This window comes from Plectropomus leopardus, chromosome 5, assembly GCF_026936395.1.
Source record: "Plectropomus leopardus strain MGB_pleo_1.0 chromosome 5, ASM2693639v1, whole genome shotgun sequence".
Taxonomy (NCBI): domain Eukaryota; kingdom Metazoa; phylum Chordata; class Actinopteri; order Perciformes; family Serranidae; genus Plectropomus; species Plectropomus leopardus.
The window spans coordinates 30,049,465-30,077,129 of NC_142180.1; the positions used below are offsets into that span (position 1 = coordinate 30,049,465).

Sequence of the window (27,665 nt, forward strand, 5' to 3'; positions counted from 1 at the left end):
TTGACAAGCCGATTATATGAATGTTTACACCATTTTTTTGTTGTGCAGGGTAAGTTCACCACAGCAAGCGATGTGTGGGCGTTCGGGGTGACCCTGTGGGAGATTTTAAACTTCTGCAAGGAACAACCCTACTCTCAGCTCACCGACGAGCAGGTGATAGAAAACACAGGGGAGTTTTTCAGGGACCAGAAAAGACAGGTGAGTGTCGTTTCAATCGTGTACAAATAAAAACCAGTGAATCCGGGGCCTAACTTCATCCTCCCTGTCGTGCAGATCTACCTGCCTCAGCCTGTGCTGTGTCCAGACTCGCTCTACAAGATCATGCTAAGCTGCTGGAGGAGGAACACGAAGGAGCGGCCCTCCTTCCTGGAAATACACCGAGGCCTCCTGGAAATACAGCTTTAAGCCGGGCGGATGTTCGGGACAGTGGTTCCCACACTGCTCATCTCTGGAGGAAACGGTGCAAAGACAGAGGAGACCATGATTCAGACACAATCCAGGTTTAAGCTATCTTGTTTCAAACAGGGTGAGAGCCACCTGTGGGCTCCAAGCTACAATTTGGGAAACACTGTTTCATGGACTTAAACTCTACAAAGAGACTACCGGAGACTTTTGTTGTGTGTCAGTTTAATTGGCACAATCATGTTGACTATGATGTTTTATAGACATACAGGTATTGTTAGAAAAATATATTATGTTTTGTAATACACCAACCCCTAAACACACAGAAACGTGACTAAGGTTTGGGTGACTAAGCCAAAAATTAAATGTAGCAAGTGACAATCGGCACTTTTAAAAATGTATTTTAATTTCTTTTTTTTTTTTTAATATGAGTTTAAATTTCCCATGTGTTCAAATTTCTTGTGTTTTCTTTTGGAAGACTGCTTGAATGTAGAGGGGAAAAGTGCAGCCAGCCATCACTGTTACTTTATATTTCAAGTATTTCAACAGTATTTTCAAACTCCACTCATTTAAAAATAACCAGGAAACATCAAATGACTCGATCTTTTTTCATCTCCCTGCAGTTCTCCTTCTGTGATTTGAACATGACGTGTATATGACTGTGTATTTTCAATAGATAAGTCTAAATCTCAAATAGCAATATTTTGTATTAATATTTATATGTTCATATGTGTTTGTTTTGTTGATATCTTTGTGGATTAATATTCTTTTTAAGTTGTTTGTATCATATTTAATGTGATTCAGTAACTTTCCCACTCGTGTTTTCAGATCTAAACACCAAACAGAACGGCTTCAGAGGATTTTTATTTCTTTGTTTCCCCACTGCAAACTGTTAATGTCTTGAATTGATCACAAACTGAAATTACTTTTTGAAAATTGATCGAATGTTGCAAAATGCTTATCGATAATGCAGGCTGTGTTTTGCTATGTTGGTTCAACAGTATGTGTTTACAGTCGGCATTATATGGAAGATGTTGCTGAATGTGTTGTAGGGTTAATGCATAAGATGCTCATGTTTTGCCTCAGTTGACAAAGAAAGTGTGTTGCCTTTTGAATGAGAAATGTGGAGGAAATTGAATTATTCAGCCTTAATTATGTTTTTGACTAGAACAGTATGACTGCTTCAGATTAGTTTACATTAGGGACTTTTTTTCCATGTCTTTTTTCTTATCTTTACACAGAGCTACACACACACACACACACACACACACTCACACTCACACACAGCCAGCATTAGCAAAATGTGCATATAGTGATATATCTCCCAAATAATCCTTAACATACACAAATTTGGCAGCAGCTGCCAGAATATCAGTAACTTAGCTCAGTGGTCATTATTAGCTTTTTAAAATTTACACTTTAACTATTGAAAGATAAAAGTTGAAAACAAAATCTTTGAGTTTTTTGAATTGGTTTAACACTATTGTCATGCATACAGTACACAGATTTTTTTTTTTTTTTTTTTACAGCATCACTTTATTTTAAATGTTTGTTGGTTTTTGGGGGGTTTTCTTGGGACGAAAACGTATGTGTGACGGTAGCTGCAGCTCCGTGAACGCAGTACAGGCAGTCCACAGGGTGAATAATTGATCTGCTGATCTGATCAGAGAGAGAGAGAGTTAGAGGAGCAGCTGTTGCATAAGCGAGTAAATGCAAACTTTCAGACCCAGCACAATTAATGGTTAACTGTTAACTGCATCTTTGCCTGGTGCCCTGCTGCTCTGTCTGTGCCCAGAGTACGCTTTGCTTGTGGTGCAATGAATAACCGAAAAAGGACATATGTATATTCCAATAGCGCTCTTATCGAATGTTGCAGCACCAAAAATATAAAAAATAATATGTGGTGGCATATGTTTTAATCGTGGTGGGCTGCGACAAATAAATAAATGTTTGAGGAAACCTTGTCCTATTTTAGACTTGAATTCGGTAACATATACTGACGGAAGTAACTGTTGCATATGATTTGTAGGAGGACCATCAGAAAATTTCAAAATCCAATAATAATTTCTGTTTTTACAGGTACTGGCTGTAATAAATAGTATAATTTTGGGCGATATAAAAAATAAAAAATAAATAAATAAAACATGCCCTCCAAACCTAGCAGCAGGTTTTGGGCTTCAAACGGCATTTTAAATAAATCCAAAATACAACTATTTAAAGTTGTCCCCCATTACAAAAGAAATTTAAAAAACATAAATCTCCTCCAAGTGCTTAAAAATCATTTTTGCACCATTCCCTCCCCTGTCATAGATAACAGACATTCCCTCAGCTCATGAAAATTAACACATCTAATGACTCATCTACAGGCTTTAGCATTCAGGTGTTAGTTTGGTCTTTTTTCATGTATGCTGGAGTCTTTCCTCTTCTTTTCAAGCATATTTCTGTATATATAATTCTAATTGCCTGACCTTCATACTGCATACCACTGTTTTCAGCCGTTTCAGCTGTATTTGCAGGCTTGACCCTCTTATCTGAGGTTTTTGTCCCACTTACCTCGTTCATAAAAGACTTTCATCTCTTATCTCTCTGTGTTTTGCAATCTAGGCCAAAAAATAAAAATGTACAAGTTAGTTAAAAATGATATTAATTTTGGAGACACGTTTGTGAAGCATGTGTTGATTCCCATCGGATAGAGAAAACTTTTTTTAATGTTCCTCTCTGTGTTACAAATGAATTGGGGGCTGATGTATAGCTGTAAAAAAAAATGTAATGGCACCCTGATATGATTGGTTTTATTACATATTTGTACTCAACTGTTTGTTTTTTAGTGAGATTTTTTTTTATATATAAACAACTATTGTTCATTGAAATATAAATAAAATGTAAACAGGGAACTCTACCTCTCTGTGAGCTCGTGCATTATTCATAATATTTGAATATTTAATAGCGTGTGGGCGGGTCCTGAAGCTGAGCCGACTGGATTCAGGCTCTCATTGGCTGAGAGCTGCCACGGCGTCCAATCACAACATAGAGGGGCGGGGTGAAGGCATGCTTCCACGTGACGTCACTGGAAACCTCTCCACGAGCCCGGACACGGAACTGGTAGCTTTTAACAAACATTTGACAGGATTTATTCTTTTTTCCCTGTTTTCTGTTTGTTTTCAGTTTGGACCAGGAGAGATGAATAAGGTGGTTTTGGTGACGGGAGCAAACAGGTAAAAACTGTATTTATTATTTTTTATTTTTTATTACAAACGTTCAGACACGTGAGATTTTAATCAAAGATCTTTAAAGTAGCCTAATTTGTATTGCATAATAATATCTGTAATTTTGAAATGCAACTGGAAAATGTGTTTTTTGAGGGTTTGTTTTTAAGCTTTACACAATGTATGTGTAGAACAATGTCTACAAGGATGTTTTTTGATCAAGATTATTATCTTTGCAAAGTTTTACATTCATAAAGGTAACTTTTCTAAATCAAAACCTAATACAGCTTTGTATTAAGACAATAACCTCTTCAAAAAACAAGAAAGCAAATCAAAACCATGAAACTGTACTCCTAGTTTTAGTTGAAACTTACCTTTATATTTTTTAAAAAATTTTATTTCTTTAATTATTTCTTTTATTTCTTTAATTTTTATTTCTTTAATTAATTTTGTTAACTGATTTAAAACATTTTTTTCTAAAGCAAATATTGTACTTGATAACTATTCTTGATAACTTTAACTACTTTAAAGATTAAGATTATGAATACAAAATTACATATTATTAAAGATTAAGCGGTATATCTACAGCGAATTGCGTTTGTAACTCTCAGTGACCAGCAGCATCAGAGAATGAGATTAAAACAAGGTAATACATAAAAGATAAAAATAACATAATCATTCTAATGCTCAACAAGTTAAATGTTTATGATATTTTTTGAGAAACATTTACAATGCTGTTCATACATGGAGATACAGTACATGTATATAGATTTATTTTGGTCAATAATGGAATTAAAGTAGCCAATGTAGATGGTTTCATCTTATAAAAATATAATAATAAACTTATTCATAAAGAACTTTGAAAACATAGCTACGAAGTGCTTTACATAGTTGAGTCTAGACTTAAAACAATTAGGCAAATAAAATCATGCAATTTTAAGAAATACAAAAGAAAAAAACAGAACCTCAGCAGTAAACATAAATCGCACTAGTGAAGCAGATAAGCAAAGTTGGCAACTAACTGCCATAAAGATTTCGCTGATGCAAATAAAATCAATCAGTTAGAATACGAAGATCATGATTCTTGGCCATAATGACAGATATAACTGTTTATTTCCCTGCAGTGGCATTGGCCTGGCGCTGTGTGAGCGTCTCCTGTCCCAGGACTCAGAGGGTCTCCAGCTGTGTCTGGCCTGCAGGAACATGCGGCGGGCTCAGGCCGCTCGCTCCGCCCTCCTCGCCTCTCATCCCACGGCCCAGGTGGCCCTGCTGCAGGTGGATACCAGCAGCATCTCGTCTGTCCTCACTGCTGCACAGGAGGTCAAACTCAGGTGGGAGATTCACATGCTCAAATACTTATTAATACAGACGAGGTTATGTTGTAGAAACTGTACTTTATTACAGAGGTGACTTTGTTTGTCTGTTGCAGGTATAACCGGCTGGACTACCTCTATCTGAACGCAGGCATCATGCCAAACCCACAGTTTGATGTAAAAGCCTTTTTTAAAGGCCTCTTCTCCAGGTACTTTGTTGATTTTACATGCAGAATCTCTTGCAGGAGTAAACCAGGCAAACTGACAGATTTTGCAATGACAACTATAAACCCCCCCACGCCCAGGTCCCGCTGCCTGCCCGAGCAGGGCGTGACGGCTACTCTGAAAAACTGCTGCGACTATGTATGTGCTGTGTTCACACTGACCAAGCACTGTTGCTGCGGTGCTGCTGCAGAGCTGACTGCTGCTGTGACTGCTGTATTTCCACAATTAAAAGCTGGTAATCCACAAATTAATGAAGCAAACCACTGCACTATCAACAAAATGATCATGACAATATTTGACATTGAAAGCCTTGTGTTAACACATGAAGGAACTGTAACGTTATTATGTAGTTTTAATTTTAAAATTGAAACCGGAAAGGTTAAATTTAAAGAAATATTCACATTTTTTTATGTCTTTGACAGAATTAGACATAGAAACTGTAGTGAAAGGTAGTGTGGTTGCTCTGACCCGTTAACATTCGCACATTCGCTGCTCACGCAGGCAGTGTGAGCTGGGCGTTAAAACCTCCCACACTGCTGCTTCCCAAAAAAAGAAAACTCTAAGTGGGGCCACTTCCAGCTCCTATATAACCCCGATGGGCTTCTGTGCCTGGCCCCACCAAAGTCCAGGACCGGCTCTGATATCTTGTGATATGTGTTTCAGTAACAGCTGGTCTCTGAGGCTACTGAGGAAAAAAGGTAACGCCTGCACACTTATTTCATGCCAAAGGAGTTTATTGAAGACAACCAATGAAGGAAAAAAGGTTATACTCCAGTAAAGGAATAAAATTTCAATGAGATCCCTTATTCCTTTATAGGAGTATAACCTTTTTTCCTTTATTGGAATTTGATCTTTTAGGGATGTATTGGAGATTACTTCCTGGGTGATGCAGACTAATGATGTATTTAAATATTTAGTATTTTGATTAAAAAAAAATCTAGATATAGTGTTTTATCAAATGAGACATGATGTTTTGTAATATGGCCTTGATATCACTGTTTTTCTTTCCCTATTTACTTTTTCTACGTATTTTATATGTAATTTATTTAATTGTTAAATGTCAGTTGTTTTACCAGCCATAGTGGTCCAGACGGTTAACCACACCTGCCACCACAGAACTCGACAGCCTATTGCTTCATATTATGTATAAATAAAGGTGTGTTTTAATCTTTTCAGACATTTTTATTAACCTTTATTTAAACAGGGAAGGCCATTGAGAGCAAGCTCTCTTTAACAAGGACGCCCTGATTATATTTTTAAAAAAACAATGAAAACACATTTCCAAATACATTGATAAAACATGAAAACTGAGGTAGACATAAAGTGCACATTAAAAAAAGATATACATTAGGCACATGTTTTTTTTACACATACTCTAGAACAACAGCACATATGACAACATCAGTCAGACAAAATGCATACATTCACTACGCTGTGTGTCAGTTAACAGGGTTTTAAATTGATTGAAATGGATGTTATTAATGTGTCTAATTTTAGGATCTTATGAAGATTGTTCCATTTATGAGGGGCATAATATTTAAAAGCCAGTTTTCTTATTTCAGTGCTGATTTTGATCTGACAAAGATCCAAGTTGGATTAACGTTGTCTTAAATAAACTTGTGCTGCAGGCATTAAGTGTGCAGGTGTTACTTTTCCTCCTCATGTGTGCTTTTTATTGACAGCCTTGCATCTGTGTGATTTGTGTGTAACTGCCCTCTTTGGGTTTTCTCATACTTTGACATGTCCAGCCTATATACAGTATCGTTTTTAACATTTTAAAAAATGCATTTCCCCTGCTGCCTTTTAAGATCTCAGATTTCTATATCCTCTTCATTGCAGCCGTATCATCACCATGTTTGCCACCGGTGAGGGGATTCTGACGCAGAAGGACTGTGTCACCTCTGACGGCCTGCAAGAAGTGTTTGCAACCAACCTCTTCGGTCACTTCTTGCTAGTGAGTGAGCTGTGAACTAGTGAGCTGAAATATCTCAGAGTATACTTTAACTGACACGCACATTTCATACAAAACCATGTTTTTCAGTTTTCTGCAGGGAGAAGAATTTGTGACAGCTTTTTACCCTTGCCAGAATAAATAGGCTATGGGGTGATACAGGATCTGTCTGTCACTTAGCAACCTCATTAAAAATTAACAGTGCGTACTGTTGATAAGGTCACTGCAGACGGGATTCTGCTTACTGCGTTTGCAGATGAACCTGAGGTGTATTCAGCTGTCATCACAGAGAAACTGTCTGAGTTCCTGTTCAGACTTTAAATATAAATCCATCTTTGCTGTTACATTTGCGCGCAGTTTAGAAGAGAAAACATCAAAAGTGACAAGTGAGTCTTTTTGAAACAATCAGTACAGTTTGGTAGGATTTAACTTTGCTGTTCAGTTTAAGGAATCTTAAAAGACAAGAAAGAAATGGCATTATTATAACAAACAGACCAGAAAAGAAAGAAAAACATTTCATTTCTCTATGGGGTCTTTTCCATGATGTTGTCAGATACTAATTCTAACTATCTGAGTCTGTTGGTGGCAAAAATAAACACTTGATGGACGTTCATTAAAGGTGCACAATGCCCCGAGTGGTTACATTGCAGCGATCTCTCTCAATACTGGCCCTGTTTAGTCAATTGATTTTCATGTTGCAAAATGCCAAAATTTCCCTTAAATTACTTGTTAAGATGTTTTTTTTAATGAATAATGCAATGTTGTGTGTTCTCCTGCGTTACGGCTCAGATCAGGGAACTGGAGCCAGTTCTATGTCAGGCAGGCAGGACGTCCCAGCTGATCTGGACCTCCTCCAGTAACGCTCACCGCTCGGCTTTTAACCTCGAAGACATGCAGCACCAGAGAGGCAATCAACCTTATAGCTCCTCTAAATACGCCTCCGACTTGCTCAGCCTGGCGCTCAACACACACTACAACAAGCAGGTCGGTTCTCACACACACCTTAAATGCTGTGTATCACCCAGAGCGCCAAGATTAACTTCATTCACGTCCTATGATGCTGATAATGGTGATCATCTTTGATTATACTCTCCAGGGTTTGTACTCATCTGTCATTTGTCCTGGTTTTGTGATGACCAATCTGACCTACGGTATCCTGCCCTCCTTCCCAGACTTCTTCTGGACGCTGCTTATGCCTCTCTTTTGGCTTGTGAGCACAAATTATTAACACACAAACACACTTACAGCTGCAATTATTGACTCAGATCTGTAAGTATCTTTCTTTCGTGGTCACAGATCAGAATGTTCACCAACACTTTCACCCTGACACCTTATAATGGAGCTGAAGCCCTGGTGGGTAAAACATGTTTCAATGTTTCAATACACACGTTTAGTAAAAATTCACTCATGAATGCCACTTTTTCTTGCAGTTCTGGCTCTCTAAGCAAAAGCCTGAATCGCTGGACCCTCAAGCCAAGTACCACAGCTTAACAAATGGGCTGGGCAACAACTACACACAGCCACGCAAGGTACGGAGGGGAATACTGTCCATTTAAATTTAATTTAGTTTGGAAAACTGTGTGAGGTTTAGGGGGATTTAGAGGCATCTTGTGGTTATGATTGGAGATTGTTTGCTCATCTTTTTTTTCTGATAACTTTAAATCCAGATGTTCAGGAGGTTTTTACCAGGGGCCGAATCATCAGCAGGGGGTCTCTTCTTCTCAAAGTCAAACAAACACAGTGATTTAAATTGGCAAAAACACTCAATAAAGCAGTTTCACATTAAAAGACATCAGCATTTTTCCAACGATGTAGACACAGAGGGGCTGCTAAGTATGGTGGCTGATGTAAAAACTCAAATGTCCCGATGTAGAGCCAGTGTTTGGTTCATCCATTCCCAGATGGCCACCAGCATCATTAGATGTTAGTATTTGGTGGAATTTAGGTGGTTTTATTTATTTAAAAATTTCAGATATTATGTTTTATTTATTTGTTTCCCCATTAACCACTACCAGGGCAGCAACTACTCTTACTTGGGTCCACACAATTTAACTTCATATTATGAAATAAAGCAAGAATAAAATTTAAAATCCAATGCAAAAAGGAACAAAAAACAACAAGGAAGAAGGAAAACTACAAACAAAAGAGAAACAAAAGGATAAATTAATAACAATAAAAATACTTGTGATGTTGGGTGATCAGAATTTAATGTTAGGACAACATGTAATGCCAGCGTCAATGACTGATGAATAATGACACTGAATAATGACTATTTTGTTGGTTTCAGGTTGAGTTGTTAAGTAACCAAAATCCAGTGTGATTCAAATGTCTTACGCCAACGTCATCTTGACGTAGAATAACAACATTTAGTCAGAAGGTACGAAGAAAAGAACTCAACGTCTGCCTTACAAAAAAATGTTAACGTTCCCACAACGTGAAATTCTAACAGTGTTAGACTTAAAATATTGTAAACCTGATTTTATTTTATTTTTTTAAATTATTTTTTGGCTTTTGCCTTAAGAGAGAGAGGGGATAACATGCAGCAAAGGGCCACAGGATTGCGTCAAACCCACATTCACTGCAGGACGGACATGGCCTTCTGTTCATGGGACGCCTGGTTGACCAGGTGAGCTACAGAGCGCCCAAGTCAACTTGACTTGAAATCCAATCATAGGGTTGCAAATCGTAAGCACATTCGATTATTGGTCAAATAAATTTGATTAGTTATTTGAAACAAAAAATATATACATTTCGCTTCTTTCAAACAACACCAAATGTGTTTTTTTCTTCAGTCAAACTGACATGTTCTTTGACAGCGTTTCACAGCCTATGGACTGACTGATCACATTTCCCATGTTTGATGAAATTCTTAACAACTAATTAATTGATCGTTGATTGATTATTATCCCTAATTCCCACTGAATAATTAAAGTCAGTCTGACGTAAGACTCCAACGTTTTGTAACGTCAGACCGGCTTCCAGTGTGAGCTGTCTTCTGGGCTTCTGTAGAAATATTTTGATGCAACATTGCAGTCTCATTCGAAGGTAACGAAAGCACAACAATTCTTATTTTCAGGCGATTATACACTAAAGAAAACATATTATGTCTCATTTCTGCCAATATCCCAGCTAGCAGGGAACTTTCCCACAACACTGGCTGACATTACCTACATGTTGCAATAATGTTTTGAAGAAAACATTTTAATCTGATAGTCAAAGAACGTTTTAAGGATGTTTATTGTTTTCAAATAATGACCCTGTAAGGTTAAATGCTGAGTAAGACGTAATGTTATAATTGCAGCATTCGGAGGATGTTTTGGTGATGTTGAGAGGTGACAGATCCTAGGATGTTCTTTTTATAAGACGTTCCCCCAATGTTACATGAAAACAAAGGAGGAACATTTTCAAAGCAACATTCAGAAAATGTCATCGAGGCCTGAGATTACACACATATCACTTAATGTGATATGTTAATAATTTTTTGATATTTATAGAGAGTGTTACCCTAATTTTAAGAAAACTAAAGGAAAACTGGGAACTGCTGAAAACATTACTAAAACATTACATGGTTGCATTGTACCATTCTCAGAGCATTTTTTGAACCAACAATTGCTAGTTGGGATATTCCTCTAAATCCTACACACTGGACCTTTAAATGGTTCATGTTTTTGTGTCTTTGCAGATGGATATTGATTTGGAAACATCAGAAGTTTTGTATGAGAGATTACTGCAGCTAGAAAGCGAAGTAAGAAAGAAACGGAAGGAAAAACTAAAAGAAGCTCACAGGAGTCCTGCAGGACCCGGATCATCTTGATGCAAATGACACAAATCTTGGATGGAGAGTATTTTATTCCAGACTGGCTGGTCACCTGGGAGCAGCGTGCACACTGGCTGTCAGACCTCACAAAAATAACTGTGACACAGCAACATAGGAGCCTGAATCCACAGCACAAATAAACAAGTTACTTTATGAGCAAGAAATACAATGTCTGTTATAGGACAAGGAACCACAATTGTGTATGTTGTGATGTTTTGGGAAAGTCTGCAATAAAACTGAGCATTGCTTGTTCTTATCCACTTCTATTCAGTCCAGTCAGTGCGTAAAATGCCATATCATAAGAGAGGATTGATAGAAACAAGCAGACATGGGAGCTAGAACTTCTCAACCTGTGCGCCCAAGGAGGGACTGTGTCCAATTTGGTTGTTAATCCCGTGATCCTCGCGGCAAAAAGCAGTGCAGTCTGACAGCAGACTGTCAGTATCATCCCAAAAGTTTACGTAAGTGGTCTGTGTGAGCCCTTCTGCGGAGTACGGCGGCAGATGCGCACACCTGAAATTCCGCTCCGGAGCGCAAACCCAGCAGACGTCCCCGTGTTCCGCTGCCTGGCTCCCGCACCCCTCCTCCTCCTCCTCCGCTCCGCTCAGTTTCGGGTTGCAAAAAGCCCAAACCATGCCGCAGAAATATACGAAGAAGGTGCCCATCACCATGACCATGAGCGCGTAGGACTCTATCATGGCTTTGGTGACTGGGGAGGTCATCTTCGGCCGAGTTCCCAAAAGTGCGTTCAGGAGGGAGCGTCGGTCCGGCTGGCATCATCCGGTGGGCTGAACCACTTCAGTGCCAGTTAGTCCAGTCACGTGAGATAGAGACAAGCAGAAGACAAATGATTGTTTTTGCGTCCACATAAATTTAGTCCAGCGATTATTTTGACAGAAAAACAAACAAACTGCAGCTGGAATGAACTAATTTTATGTGACACTAAACTAGACAAAAATTATATAATTTGACAGATAATTAAGCCCCTTAATTAAACTTACTTAATATTTAAGGATAGATCTTAATTCCAGTGAAATCAAACAAGTAGGCTTGTAAAGATGTGTGAGGGTTTGCTTCATAGGAGGAAAAAGAAAAAAAAAACATGGGCAGATTATGAGACAATAGGACCCTGGGCATGGACATGCAAAAGGCCCCACCACCCCTCCAACACAGCAGCAAAGTTCAGTGTCAGACTTTATAGTTATTCAGCCACTTTTTTCATTGTTCAGCATCATTGTGTGATTTTGTGTTCAGTTTGTGTCTCTTTGTATTTGTTTTGGTCTTTTTATTTTTTTGTCAGTGGTAGTTGTGTTCATTTTTTTGGTCATTTTATATGTCTTTGTATGTGTTTTGTGTCTCTTTGTTGTCATCTTAAGATTTTTGGAATTTTCTGTGCATCAGTCTGTTTCTCTTAATGGTTGTTTTCCCCTTTTCAAAGTTATTGTGAGTCTCTTTGTGTCTCTTTGCAGCTGTTTTGCATGTCTTAGAAGTTTTAGTGTCTCTTTATAGTCATTTTGTATATATTTTTTGGTATTTGGAGTCTCTTCTTGGTCGGTATGTGTCTCTTTGAGTGAGATTTTGCAGGTGAAGGCCAAGGGCTCCTGACACTTTGGGCCCCTGGGTCTATGTCAACCCATTCAGTAATCCAGCCATGACAAAAGCCGTCATATTTGCATTATTTGATCATTGATTTTATATTGCATTCTATATAAGCTATGCAGAATTTAATTGCTTTCAGATGTTCATTGTTGAGCCAAAACTAGTAATGTAGGCTATTATTATTAGATATTACATTATTCACTTGATAAGGCAGGAGGAACCGCTGATTGGTTCAGTATAATGCTGGGAACAAATAAGTACACCTTCAAATTCCTTCTAGACAGTCAACTTCTCCCTGCAGCTTAATAAAAACATTTTGGACTTTAAGTTGAGACCATTCTGGACAGAATAAACCTAAACTGAACATATTTATCTGATACTGCAAAGAACCTTTTTTTTTAAATCCTGTTTGTGTTTGGTTGACTTCATTGTGTGGACATACTGTACCTAAGAGTGTAAATAAGTAAACTGTAAAAATAATCTTTTTCCTGAGACTTTTAAACAGACCTTAAATTCAAATGTCCATTTGTCTTCTAACCAAACTGTTGGGCCTTGTTTTTCTGAAGACACCATGTTTTTTCCCTGTTGTGTGTAGAACCACATTTATATGGATCAGGTTTTATACTGCAGTGCATGGTGCTAAATATCTAAAAACACACATGAAATATCATGACTCAGTGTGAATACTTGTTAGTCAGATGTCACTGAAAACTCAGAATCAGGTTTATTGCCAAGTAATAACAAGGCATTTGCCTAATGTTTGAAGCATATAAAGTTATGAGGAGAATATGAAAATAAAGGCAAGGTATTGAAAAGTCAAAAACAAAAATTGCAAGAGAAATACGAGAAAGATAGCCCACTATTAAAATACTTCAACAATAATATGTACAACATAACTGTTTTAGAGGGAGAGAGCTGCAGGTTTGTACAGGATGTGCAGAGATATTGATCAGAGGATGTACAAAAACTTAACTTAATGATGAGCTGTGGTGGAATTTAACATTTACTCAAGTATTGTATTGAGTACTAATTTGTGGTACATTTACATTAGTATTTAAATATCATGGCACTTTCTATTTCTACTACACCTCAGAGGGAATAATTTTGATATTAAGATTTTTTGCACATGAGCCGAAAATATATAAGCGCAGCTGAAATTAATAAGAAAATGAATTGGCAAATATTTTGATAATTGTTTATGTTATGTTGTATATGTTATTTACATATAAATTGATTTTATAGCTTCTGCTTTAAGAACTATCACTTTAATATCCTAGTTAAATAAATGTTCCTGACAGACTTCTAAGTAACAATTTAAATGCAAGATTTCTACCAGTGACAGAGTACTTTTACAGGAGTAGTTTTACTGAAGTAAAGGATTTAAATACTTGTAGTACTAATAGTCTGAGATGTGTGTTACTGTTACGCTTAGAAACAGATGTCTATTGTTAGTGTTGGTAAGAATACTTTTGTAATATAGCAGCTTACAGATTTGTTATTACCCTGTTAAAAATGTAACTTAATTAAAACTATTTTAATCAAAGTAATGCAACTTATTACATTTGGTTACCTTTTTATTATTTTCAAACAAATGTGTTTTAAACAATGCAATAATGCAGACAAATGTATAATATGCTATGCCAAAAGATGGCATTCCTGCATTTTTTTTAAAAAAAAACAAACTTTTATTTAAGATAATATATGATGGTATGTTGACAGAGCTCATGCCATTAAGGCACTTTGCAAAATACACAAATAAACAAATAAAAGTGGTTTAATAAAGCAAGATGTGTAAGTAATAATGTAAAGATGTGTAAGGTTGTAAAATTATGACTTTTTTCATGTTTAAATGTAGCAAAGTATGCAACAATAACGTCTTTGTTCTCTTTTATATCATAGTGATATAAAAAATAATGAACCCTATACAGGTCAATATTTCAGTTTTTATCTCTCATTTGGTTTTGTAAATATGTTTTATTGATTTTTAAAACTCTTTATCCTACAAAAAAAGGCCATATAAGACCTAAAAAATACATATTTACATGTAACCTTCTTGTAATCACCAACAATGTGATACGTTTAATAAACATATTTCTTTTTAGTAACTGTAATTGATAACAGTTATTTTGTAACTTAATTATATGTAACTTATTACTCCCCAACACTGTCTTTTTTGTTATTAATTACTACATAACATGTTCAGCTTATCTCAGCTCATCTCCCTGTTCAGTTGTTACACATCAGATGCAAACAGATGCACCTGCCGCCTCCATTACAAGTTAATAAAGGTTTTATGTGCAAATAAAACAGCAGTGATGGAACAGTTGAGCCCGATTTAATTTAAAACCGACAAACTGTTGTAGTTAAAAGTTATAAACTATCATTTTTTTAATCTGAGGAATCAAAACAAGAGTGTATGAGAGCACCCATGCTTGTCTTTACAGGAGCTAGCAAGGGTAGCATTACTAGAAAGACTGGAATTATGGGTAGTGTAGTCTCTTATTGAGCTATTCCTTAACATCTCTCCCTGAAAAAAACTACACGCCCCACCCGCGCCAACATCAAGGTCCCGGATGTCTATCGCGCCGGAAGAGAAGAAGGTCCTTTTCCCAGCCATCTTGTGGCTTCATCTAGCGAAGTGTTCGCACCAAGCCTCGTAGAATCGGAGGAAAATCCTGCTGAAGGGGCGCCATCATGCCCGGACAATTGCAAGAAGGTTTTGGCTGTGCCATAACCAATCGGTTCGACCAGTTATTTGACGATGAGTCGGATCCGTTTGAGCTGCTGAAGCAAGCCGAAGTGAAGAAGAAGGAGGCTGCTGCTCCCGGTGCCGCCAAGACGGCAGCGCAGGCTGCCAAGCAGCCGAAAAAAGAGTCCCAAAAAGACAGAAAGGCCCCACTGACTGACAAGAAGGAGGAGACCCAGGCACCGGTGCCACTCAAGAAAGATGGTGAGATAAATTTAACGCTTTTTACGTCTGAATTAGTCAAGCAGCAGGTGAAATATTTAGGCTAACAGTTGCTTGCTTGCTAGCTGGTTCATAAGCCCCCGTGACATGAGGTCCGCATGGCTGCTTTTGTGCTGCTGCTGGCTGTCATTTTCTGGAAAGGTGACATTTATTCAAAAGTGTTAACGCACTGGGACTCAACCGATTCAGTGTGTAACAGTTTGCAACTTGTTTTGGCCTGTCCCCCACCCCCATCGGCCTGGTTGAACAGGCTGAACCCGAAAGCCCGCTAGGTCCAAATACAGAAAATGGCCTTAAGGAGTTTTAATGCTAATAATCCCAAAAAGTTGTAACTGTCAGGAAGCCCACTTGTTGCATATTTTACCCAGAACTGTCCGGAAGTACATCGTTTAAACTGGTTTTTAAAACGATTTTAAACATTACTCGAGTGCTTTTGTTAATGGATCCGCGTGAGATTATAACCTGTTAATGTGTGAAAAGGAGTAAACACGTTTTGGGACGGTGGTGGATTTGCAGGTGTATTTGTCAAACATTTGGAGCAGCTCTGCTCTCATGGTGATGCACCTCGTGGTTGAAGTGTGGGGCGTGTTAAAGCACAGCCTCCAAACTGCCACTTCCCATTGGCGCAAAATACATGCTCAGTACATGTGATCGACCGGCCTCAGATCACTCATTTCCTATTTATGCTGAACCAGATAAAATCACTTTTGATTGTCATAATACAAAATGTATCGCGTATACTCAAAAAAATAACTCGAAGTGTATATTTTGGAGTTGCAGTATGTCTTTATTTACCTCGATTTAATAAGTAATATTGCAGAATTGAAGCAGTTAGTTGGCCATTATCATGCAACTCTGCCAAGCGTGCTCATATCTGTTTGCTTGAGAGAAGATGAGACAGGTGCGCCGACTGGTGCACCCAGCTGCTGCCCTGTAGTGTGTCTATTTTGGTAGCTGACATGGGTGGGACTTGTTGTGTCATACTGGGCCAGCAGCAGTCTATCATGTATGTGCCGTGCAGTGTTAAAAATGATGTGGACGTAATTTCCAATGTCAGTGATCAGGTGATTTAACCCTCTAAAACCTGGGAAAATTGGTTTGATTTCTTTGAAAAATATGTAAAGAAAGCAATGAACCACTTGAGAAGAAATAATATAAAAATTAAAAAATAAAAAATCTAAAAATAAGCAAAAAAAAAAAACCTCCCACCAGCAACCAAAAAATGGGAAAGTAAATAACAAAAACAAGGAAATTACATTAAAAAAAGGGTTTAAAATTATAATTCCTTAAAATAATTTTAAATATAATTTTGATAATTTTTAATAAAGTTCATCTTAAGAAAAAAATTCTCTAGCTTTTTAGCTTTTTCTAAATCAATAATTTCTTGGGCATTGCAGGACATTTTCTTTTCAAAATGCTCAGTGTGTTTTCCAAAGACATCAAAGCAATTATCTCAATGTTCAAAGGTTTAAGTACTTGGGAAAAGTGTTGTCAATCCAAGTTTCGAAGGGTTAACGGATCACAACACTTTTCAGTCAGACTAGAAATCTTTCGTAATGTAAAATTACTCACCTCTGCTAAGTTTTGTTGATAGTTTTTTGTGCACTCACTGTTGTAGTAATGGCATTATGCTGCAGACAGAATATAGTTGCACAGTTTTTTAAGTGCATCATTCAAGCTGCTTTAGTTCTTTAATTCTTCACTTTAATTGGAATCATTTGCTCCATTTAAACGGAACAATCGCCTCCTCTTCTTTCTCTCGTCTGGGGCTCCGCAGTGGGTCCCGATCTGTCACTGCTATTGGTCCTCTAATCCTCCTGTTGTGGTCAATCCTAGGTGCCGGCATGAGGAGAATGGGCCGCAAGCCGGAGGGCGATGGCTCCAGACCCCAGGGCGGCCAGGGAGAGGGGCGCCCCCCTACAGACAGACGGCCCATGGACAGGCGGCCACCGCGGCGCTTTGAGAGGCCTGCTGGTGATGCTGGCGAGAAGCCCGAGGGAGGCGAATTCTCTGTGGAAAAGTGAGTACATATTCAAATTAAAATATTTTCTTTTCTTTTTTTTTTGTTTTTTTTAAATAGCAACAGTGTGTGAAAATAGGAAAAAAATAAAAATAAGGCCTTATTTGGTATTAAAATGTCTTAAATCACTTGTACAAAAGTCTTACAAATGCTAAAACATGTGAGTTTGATTTTCTGAATCTTTTTCCTCAGAAGTTCTATTTCGAAATCTTATATTTGGTGACATCCGTTTTTATAAATGAATTTATTATTTTTTAAAAATAAACAAACAATTTCCTCTCGTATTAATGTCACCAGATGAGGATAATTGAACCAACTTGTCTCTTATTTTGTGCCTGGTTGGGATGCTCAGAGTAAAGGATTCTCTGTCTCCTCTCTAGCTTCACTGTACTCTGGACAACAAGGAGAAGTGCAAAATCAACCAAATTTGTTTTTTTAAACCAAGATTTCTCAGCATTGTTCAATCCACTACAAGTCAATGCATATGAGGTTTAATGTATTTTATGCAAAACATTTTTCAAACTCAGCACAATAGGAATTGAGGCAGAGTAAGAAACACAAAATTGCAAAGAAAGCTTTCTCACAATGGCCAGATATTTTCCAGCTCTGCTCTATACGTCTCTGTCATGACATGAAATAAACTTTTGGGCAAAGTTTTCCCAAACCTGAAGTGATGTTGGTTCTTAAATTTCAGTCCAAGTGGTGTGGAATCAGTCTTAAATCTAACTTCAGCTATGGAAACCTTTTTACATGGCGATTTCTCGCTCCACATGGGGCAACATCAGTAATCATTGGGGGTGGGGCACAAACAGCAACTGTTGAAGGCGCTGGTGACAATGATAACACTTTGAAGAGTTTTGCCCAAACTACTTTAGGCGCACACACCTCTTTATCCTTATCACTTTACTTCTGCAAAGTTGCTACAGAAAGTGAAATATTCTAATGGAGATTCTGACCAACTTCAAACATCAGTCACCTCAGGCTAAACTAAATGTAGATTTAATTTAACTAATCTGAATTAACTAAATAAATGTTCTAATTTTCAGACAGCTATTGTCATTCTTTGGTATTCTTGCTCTTCACAAAAAAAACTTTGCAAATCAAAATAGATGACCTACTCTAGAGTAGTGTTTGAAGAGGATTTGACCATGTGGTTTGTCCTTCTGTAGACCCGTTGGTGACAGGCCGATGAGAGGACGGGGCGGCGGCAGAGGCGGCCGTGGAGGAAGAGGCCGTGGCATGGGTCGCAACGATGGCTTTGACTCCCGAGGAAAACGTGAATTTGACAGACACAGTGGCAGTGACAAATCGTAAGTATTTTTCCACATCTTACGTGGCGTTAAAATAAATGAAATATGAATTTACACCAGGTCTGTCGGGCACTTTGCTGTGTTGTTTTCATGCAGTAATTGTGTCACGATCCTGGCTAAAGCTTATGTTCTTTCAGTAGTCTGAAAGGTGAGGAGAAGCGTGGTGGAAGTGGATCTCACAACTGGGGCACCGTCAAGGATGAACTAAAGTAAGTTCTTACACATGCAACATAACATGAACTTTGCATTTTGCATGCGTATATATATTCCCTTTATGTATGAAAATAGATGCATTCATTTCAAACGCAAGTGCATGAACGCAGAGTCTGAACAGAGATTTCCGCCTTTATTCCTACCTAACGTTTAGCATAAATGTGCCCTTACAGAACACTTTGATAGTGTTTTAAATATTTCTCTTTTGGAGATGCATAGTTTGGAGGATTAAGTTGGGGATCAATTAATAAATCAACAATTAATTTAGATTATTGGTAACACTTTCTATGAAGTCCACATCTATGATGCATTATGACAGCATTCAAAGTGACGGCCTTCAAACCTTCAATATTTGAAGCCATGATCCTCTCCTCTGCTGATCGAGACCAAACACTCGTGAGAAAACCAAATAATTCCTTGGCAGACCGTAACTGAATAAAACAGTATTAATCACATTTAACAAACATAATGAATATGTGTAAAAATAAGTGAGCGTAGCACTACAGTGTAAAAACACTCTGATACAATTAAAGGTTACTCAAAATCCTAATTGAGTAAAGGTATACAAGTACTAGCATCAAAATATAACAAAGTATGATAGTACTTTAATATGACCAAAGGTCTATAAAACAAAGCCTATAATTAGAAAATCACAATTTGCATGATTACAGAACAACCTAGCATATGCAAACACAGGTGTTTATAGGAGGGATAATCGAGGTACAGATAAAGGAGATGCACATCGAAATGCACGTCTGTATTAAGAGTCTCCCTTCAGTGTGTGGCACGCTGCTGGCAGAGGGTTACGAAAGGTCATAACCCTCCACAGACACACACAGACACACGCACGCACAGGCACAGCTTGTGTTTGTGAGTTTGGCCTCTAAATCGGCTTGTAAGCAAAGATCTGTAGGTATGAGATCACCGCACAACATTTCAAAGTACATTTTACTTTGAATACGAAAATCAGTTGTGTGGTCCTCTCTTACAGTCTGCAGATGTGCGGGTATGTCACGCGTTGGTTGCGTAAATTGTCCGTTTCTGAAATATCTGCCCAGAATTGTACGTTCAACAGGGCATTCAGGTCCATAAGCTGACCCCGAAGGTCATCTAAGGGATCTCCAAGAGAAGTTTCCATTTCGTTAAGGCATCTTTTTATCAGGAATCCTCATCATACACTACAGTAGTATAGGCGAGTCTTGGCATACTTGAGTATTCAGATTTTGTCAGTATTGATTCTGCACATTGATTCCAAATCGCATCGTTTCCTGGTTTAGAGTCGTGTCAAAGTATTTGAGTAAGAGAATAAATCAAAATACACTCACTTATTACTTTATGAAGTACTAAAATGATTGCAAAGGTCCTGCAATATTTCCTTCCTTCATTCGGGTTATAATACATTTTTGTTGAACCTGTTTTAGAGAGGTGTTGATACTGTGATACTGTTACTAATTATGAGTTGAAAGTCATAGATATAAATGGGGTGGGCTAAATTTTTGATGTTAAAATAACCTTTCACATGAAAAACTTGTTTTAATAAATAACTGCCTCCATAGTCTTTTTGCTCATACAGAATAGTTTTCTCTCCAGTATCTAATTTATATTTCTGTGAAAACATCAACACATTTCTCCTTTAAACATTAATTATTCAGGTTTAACGTTACAGTTTACCTGTGCTCAGTACTAATTGTAAGGGAAGAGAGCATGAATGCATCATAATGTATTTCAGTGCAGCAGCAGATGGCTCCGGCCGCCGACTTTACTGCGTCTTTTTGTCCTGGGGAAGATGTCTGTCCTGAACACGTTTTCTCTTGTCCCTGTGAAGATGGGACGCAGCCTGTTGTGAGCCCGACTTTTTAGGACAGAGCAGAATGGAAAAACATCAGCCAATGCCATCGGTGAATGTCACATTATTTGCCGAAAGGCCTGTGGCCGTCAACGTGGCGATTATCGATCAATATCAATGTGTGGCCGATTAATGGGTGCATCCCAAATATTTGCGCTGTCATAAATACAGCGTTTTTAACACAGCAGTAAAACTACTAATATTACGTCGTATACCAAGTTGCCGTGCATGGAAATGGCAACAAGACGCTTGGTTCTTAATACCAAACCTTATGAGCTTTGCTTTTCACCGTAGCGAGCTCGACCAATCAAACGTCACTGAAGAGAACCCTGAAGGAGAAGAGCACCCACCTGCTGACTCTGAGAACAAGTAAGTTGTTTTTTGTCTTAACGAATAATCGTGAAGAGATTTTGCTGTAATTAATAAAAGATTCATGACTTAGAATTTGTGTAGTAAAGTCACTAGTGTTTCACCAAACTGGATTTATATGAAACATTAATGTTGTGACACTGTGTGTGTGTGTGTGTGTGTGTGTGTGTGTGTGTGTGTGTGTGTGTGTTGAAGGGAGAATGAGGTTGAGGAAGTAAAGGAGGAAGGCCCCAAGGAGATGACTCTGGATGAATGGAAGGCCATGCAGGACAAGGAGCGGGCGAAGGTGGAGTTCAACATCCGTAAGGCCAATGAGGGAGCTGATTGGAACAAAGGATTTGTGCTGCACAAGTCCAAGGCAGAAGTGAGTTAAACCATGGCTTCGTATTTTACCATAAAATTCAGAGACTAGTTTGATAGACTTGATCTTGTAGACATTTAAAAATAAATGTACAAATAGGCACAAAACAGTAACACCTACAACCTGTTCCTGTTACCAAGGAAAATCCACTTCTGAGTTTTCGGTTAGTAAACTGCTATTTGTTCACACAGATCAGGCCAAGTGTTGCATCAGTTTCCTGTGAATAACTGTGAGGTGGTCATGCTTACCACAAGAGTCACTCCCTGAATTAGCTGCTAAATGAGCGCTTGAAGGTCCCAAATAGCTTCAGGTCACATGCTCACACCACAGGACTGTGGGAGTTTTGTAGCTTCCTGACATCAGTGTCAATTAATTCGATTTTTGTTTGTTACAATATACTTAAGATGTCATGCGGAGAAAATCTCTCGAGAAATAACCAAAATTTCAGCAGTTGAAAGCAAAAGTAACAGCAGTAGTCATGTATGAATAGTTTTTGTTTGCATCTGCACGTGTGGAAAACATTTGTCTCCTTCATTTTTTCGTTTTGCGCCTTTATTCAACACGTAGAACAATTCAGACTGAAACTGTTCCGTCTGCAAATGTTGACTGCTCTTACTCAAGCCAGACACAAGCTGATGGCATTTATACATGAGCTCAGACCCACACTGAGTCAGTAAGCTTTTATGATTGTTGTTAGCAGTACTGTGTTGTTTTAATTTTTGTATCGTTTTGCTCATTTTCCAACGCAGGATAAGAAAGATGATGTGATTGACGATGTTGAGGAACACAAGGTAAAATCTCCACTGCTGTCGCGCACTCTTGGAGCTCAAATCATACATATGAACAAAATGCCCAAAGATTTAAATATACAAAAATCAAAACTGGCTTTTTTTTTTTTTAATGTTAAATTCAGGTTGAGGATGAGCACCACTTCCGGAAGCCAGCCAATGACATCACGTCTCAGCTGGAGATCAATTTCGGAGACCTGGGCCGTCCAGGTCGCGGACGCGGTGGACCACGCGGTGGCCGTGGCGGTCGGGGCCGCGGTGGTGCACCTGGTGCACCTGGTGCTGGCAGGGACGACGCCACTAGGCCGGCACGTGGAGGAAGGACTGAAAAGGTAGATAATGTTTTGGGAACCATAGACGTTGAGTCATGTCTGTAGCACGCAACTACCTGCATTGAGAATATATATATATATGTTTTGTCTCACTGAAACTTCAGTTAAGGCTGCCTAAAGGTAAATAAGAGGTTAGAGTTCGGCCTGTCTGTGAGTTAAACAGTGACACTTGAATTAATTGTAAGACATAAATAAATAATAAAAATATCAATTCCGGAAATGCCTCAGATGCTGCCCTAAAATGCAGGATCAGGTATCAGTGAGTCTATGCAGCAGTCTGATACCGTCTCATTTATTAATAAACTTAGTCCAGTGGTCGATACCCTGTTTACTGTTCATAGAAAATCTGAAAAACACTTGTCTGTAAACTTACTTCAGATAGCCTCTGCTTTGTCTTTAGCGTCTTGACATGGAAATGGGTTTAGAAGTATACAGCTTTATAATTTTTTTAACACAATGGAAATGGATCTGTACTTTCTGTACTGGATCTGGTATCGGGCCATAGAAGTTCAGGTATTTGAAACGTCTCTACATGTTGGGCATATCTTCAGATCTTTTTTAATATTCTAACTTTTACTTAATGTTGGTTGTTGTTGATGTTAATCTTGTTTTGTTTTTTTGTTTTTTTCAGTCTTCTGTGTCGGTTCCCAACGTGGACGACCCAGAGGCCTTCCCAGCCTTGGCCTAAGGCCCAGCTGTTGTCTCTCAGGCCTTCAGGAGCCTCCTGAGCACCTCCACTACGAGGTTTGCATGTTCCTGGATCCTTCAGCAAAGTGAAATGATGGAGAAGACTGTCATTAACTATGGCACTCAACATGAGGACTGAGTTTTACCCAATAAAAAACAAAACGAAGATGGAAAAAAAAAAACAGAAATTAACAAAAAAAAAAACAAAAAAAGAAAAGGACTTCTTGCTACTCTGGAGCAACTTATTGGTAGAGGTTTTGTACTTGGAAACAAAGTAGCAGGGATGTTTTCATACAGTATTTTTTTCAGAGGTTATGCATTGTCCATTGATAGATTTTTGTAATTGCTGCTTGAAAATATGCATTTCGAAGTGTAAGCATAAGAAGGGTGTCTTTAGCTTGGTGTGAAGCCATTGCTTGCTCGCTTTGAAATAAGCACTGTGGAGCTCGACCCAAGCTCATAAGCTCTGCCGCACCAGGTATTTGTGATGAAGTTACAGCTTCACTCATTGAGATTTATGGAGTTTTTTCTTTAGCACTGGGGTATTGTTTTATATTTTATACAGGAGGTCTATTCTTCTATGATCTTCGACCTGTAAATCTTAACTATTTTCATAAATTCTTTCAGAGACTGTATTTCACATGGTGCAAATAGGCCACACCTCGATCTTTGATCAGGTGTCACTGCCTACATTTGAATGCATTGATGAAATGGCGCCTAAATCTGTATTAAGGTTCTTTTGTACTGAAATGTTCTGAAGGAGGAACATTAGGTCATTTTGGAGGAACACATTGGTGAATTACTTCCTAAATTTGCGTTAATCCTGAGATATTTGTCATGTGGATTAATTTCTAGCCGAAAGTTACTTCAAGTGTTCCGACTTCGGATGTATTTGGGTTGCTATTCACCATTTAATATCTTACTTCCGGCTAATTTCATCTTTGATCACCGGCCATGTGCAAGTCAATTAATGCCTTTGTTTTTACTTTAAAGAGTGATTCGGAGAGGAAGTGTCTTTACACACTTGGCTTTGGTCTTCTTGAAGCCCTCAGACCTCCGACTGTTTACGCACTCCACTCGAGCGACCTTCCACAGATGTAAAGTCAGCCCAGCTTCAGTTTGTTTTTGCAGTCTGTTCTGTGCTGACGTTTTCCTCCACTGTTGACTTGCCCTGTAGCCTCCACAGTGGCACCACTGCATAATTGCTCTGAAAGAAATACAGTCGTTCATTGTGTGGAGCAACTGAAGTGCCCCACAAATGTGTGAATTCTAGCCCTGCTATTAGAGACCTCTGTCGGTAAATAAAGATGGTCGATAAATCTTTTGCATTGTCAATTTTTTTAATTCTACCTGTGCACAGGCAAAATTAATTAATTTACAAATGAGCAGGTTTGCTTTTTGTTTGTTTTCTTTGGGCTTTTCTCTTTATTTTGCAGTGCAGCTAGAGAGGGACATTGCGCGCATTTCAAAAAGGGCAATATTTCTTCTTAACTGTTTACATGGATAATGGGGGAGCGAAAAGAAAACGCTAACATTGCTGTTTACATGCAGGCATGTATACTCTGATTAACATGCCCTAGTGTCATTCATCGTGTAAAAATGTGGAAAAGTGGAACGCTAGAGCTGCTTATGCCATTTTTCTTCTTTGTGCCAAAATAGGATTTTGTCAGTATTTTCCAGTGCTGAAGTACTTGCTGGGCCGTCTGAACACAGCGTCCATCTTTCATTTCTTTCACCACCTCATCAAAAAAAGGTCAGCATTGCAATATTTGCGCATATCCACAAACCTGTTGATACATGTCTTTCGAAATGTTTAAAAGTAGGTGTGGGCTTTCTTTGTGGCATACATCTTTACCCCAGCCTTGCAAACTGATGGATAGTTGGTCTGTGTTCAGCACATCCATGCCAATGCACAGAGCTGACTGTAAACGGACAAGACGCCTTGTGTTGCAAACTGCAGTAGAAACCTCCATAGACAATGCAGTTTATACAGAAAAAAATACATAGTAAAAACTACCAGCATAGACCACGTCCTAATTAGATTATGCTACATTTGGATGATAGCCCGGTTTGGAAGATCTGAACATAATATGCAGTTTACATGACCTGTATCAAATGCAGTATATTTTAGGAATAATATTGTACTACTAGCGTGCATGTAAATGTAGTCACTGGTAAATATTCAAATACTCAGTAAATCCATTGACACTCTTCCAGACAAGTAGGCCGTACAAGAGACCAGGGAATATCACCAAACTGTCAGTGCTGACAAGTGCAGATATGAAATCACTTTATTTGCATTGACATTAAAGATGATGCTGATAACTTTTGTCAAAATAACTCAATAATTCATAATATCTTCAGATGAATACATGAGACATGGTCTGTGAAAAAAACATGTCCCTCTGGATCCTCTTGGTGGGGATTTGTAGAAATCCACCGCAGAGCTCAACCAATCAGAGCCAGTGTTGAGGCTCTACGCAGTGTTGATCACTGCTCATGCACACGCTGCGTACGCACGCTCAACCAAGCTCACTGCCATGAGCGCAGTCTTGAAAGGAGAATCATGATACAAAGAAAGGACTCCAAACCGGTGAGTTAGCCTCATTTCTGTTTTATAGCTGAAAAATATTTTTAATTAATGCACTTTAATACTGTAGGTTGTATGTTCTGTTACTGTGATGTTGCTGTGGAGCTAATGTTATCTTGTTTACATGCTAAGGCTGGTTAGCATTTATTTATTGCAGAGTGGCTAAAAATATCTTCCTGAAGTTACCAACATTTTTGTCAGTTTGAGTTTATTGCTGATACTTATGTAACCTCTCCTTCTCTTTCCACAGGCCCGACATCACCACTGAGAGAAATACTGGCTTTTGCATCAGTGATCAAATCCTCCAGCACTATTTTTCAACTGATATCTTACTTTACCTTGTATATCAGTCATCTACCAAATAAAACTGAAAAGCATGTCATAAGTGACATTAGTTGTACTTACATACGCTTCTCATGTATACCTTTGAGACAATACATGTCTAGTACTGACTGTAAATCTCAAGGCTGCCAATGTAGGTCTTTATATTTTTTTAAAATTGGCTTAAAAAGTATTGAGATAATATAATATGGTAATATGACGTTTGATTTATACAAACAAAAACATTTATTTGTAGAAAAGTAATATCTAATACATTTTTTAAACAATATGGATATGCAAGAGTTGGCCAAAACAACCTATTTACAGTACAGTGCTCAAATATTTACATGCAACAAGGGTAACAGAAGTAGTGTGGGTGAGGATCTGGAAATCGGTGAAGATACCAGATACTTTAGCCTGGTATGGCCACTTGTGAGGGTCGCACACTGCCATGCAACATGACAGGACTGTCCGCTGTCCCTCTTGCATCTGAAGGGTCGGCTACAGACCCCCATGTTAGGCTTAAGGCTCCCTCCGGCAAAGGCCAATGTCCTCGGGTGTCTGGTGCACACGACGACCCTGCTCCCCCCTCTACCCGCCCCTCTGCTCGTACTATCAGTTGATTTCTTCAGCTGAGCCTAGTGTCACGCTCTCAAAATACCTGTATCAACAGAGACAACATGTCAACGAGCTTTCAAGGCGACAAATGTAAAAGAAAAGCTGCTAATTTACAAGCCTAGCTTCTATCTGGCTGTGGAAGCTAAAGTGCTAACTAACATTAGCTAAACAGCAGCGCTAATGCTAACGTAGAAACACTGAAAGTTATGGGGGTCACGCAGACTGTTTATTTATAAATAGACAGCTAATTTAATAACGACCACAGCTCTAGCTACAGTATAGTCAGCAAACAGTTATATTAAAACACGCTATTTCTAGGTTTGTTTGTGTTTCGCTCTCACCGGTGTGTTAGTAATGTCCTCTCTTCGGCTGCATCGGTTGCCATAGTTACGAGACTACGCGTGCATGACGAGGGAGGAGGAGGGACTTGTAGGCTGTTCCCGTCCACATTTTCATAAATAGTCTGTCTTTCGTGAGTATTGCCAACTGGCGCAGTAATGTGCCAGCGCGTATTGCTTTATGGGCCTTTTTGTGTCAAATAACTTGTCACCAGTGTTGTCCAAATGTATAAACTAATATGAATATCCATACAAATTTAGTAAGTTATGTAGTGGTGCTGTCACAAAACCAGCAGTTGCAAAGTCTGACGTTAGTGGTTCGATCCCCTGTAAAGTCATTTTATACATTATAACAAAATCCATATATAATATCACAGTAAGTGTCTAAACT

The 27,665-nt window shown here is 38.4% G+C and overlaps 3 protein-coding genes across 5 annotated transcripts in view; all 3 read left to right on the forward strand.

The window, feature by feature from the left end:
• Positions 1-3,301, forward strand: part of ddr2a (discoidin domain receptor tyrosine kinase 2a) — a 49,731-nt gene extending 46,430 nt beyond the window's left edge. For both annotated transcript variants that reach the window (XM_042482525.2, XM_042482532.2), the window contains exons 17-18: positions 49-198; positions 274-3,301. In XM_042482525.2, the coding sequence (XP_042338459.2) occupies positions 49-198; positions 274-405 (282 nt within the window). In that variant the 3' untranslated portion in view covers positions 406-3,301. The remainder of the gene's footprint in view (positions 1-48; positions 199-273) is intronic.
• Positions 3,302-3,465: 164 nt separating this feature from the next.
• On the forward strand, positions 3,466-12,881 carry hsd17b7 (hydroxysteroid (17-beta) dehydrogenase 7). Its single transcript, XM_042483548.2, has 9 exons — positions 3,466-3,617; positions 4,733-4,939; positions 5,038-5,130; positions 6,986-7,100; positions 7,887-8,081; positions 8,194-8,307; positions 8,394-8,450; positions 8,528-8,626; positions 10,780-12,881. The coding sequence occupies exons 1-9, from the start codon at positions 3,583-3,585 to the stop codon at positions 10,909-10,911; spliced, it is 1,047 nt and encodes a 348-aa protein (XP_042339482.2). The 5' UTR covers positions 3,466-3,582; the 3' UTR covers positions 10,912-12,881.
• Positions 12,882-15,096: 2,215 nt separating this feature from the next.
• Positions 15,097-24,731, forward strand: serbp1a (SERPINE1 mRNA binding protein 1a). 2 transcript variants are annotated; one of them, XM_042482557.2, is made up of 9 exons: positions 15,097-15,463; positions 17,318-17,501; positions 18,671-18,811; positions 18,952-19,020; positions 21,165-21,239; positions 21,435-21,603; positions 22,350-22,391; positions 22,514-22,720; positions 23,352-24,731. In XM_042482557.2, the coding sequence occupies exons 1-9, from the start codon at positions 15,208-15,210 to the stop codon at positions 23,406-23,408; spliced, it is 1,200 nt and encodes a 399-aa protein (XP_042338491.1). In that variant the 5' UTR covers positions 15,097-15,207; the 3' UTR covers positions 23,409-24,731. The 2 variants fall into 2 exon arrangements, with proteins under 2 accessions (XP_042338491.1, XP_042338485.1); XM_042482551.2 differs by having other exon boundaries at positions 15,098-15,463; positions 18,949-19,020.
• The last annotated feature ends 2,934 nt before the right edge of the window (positions 24,732-27,665 follow it).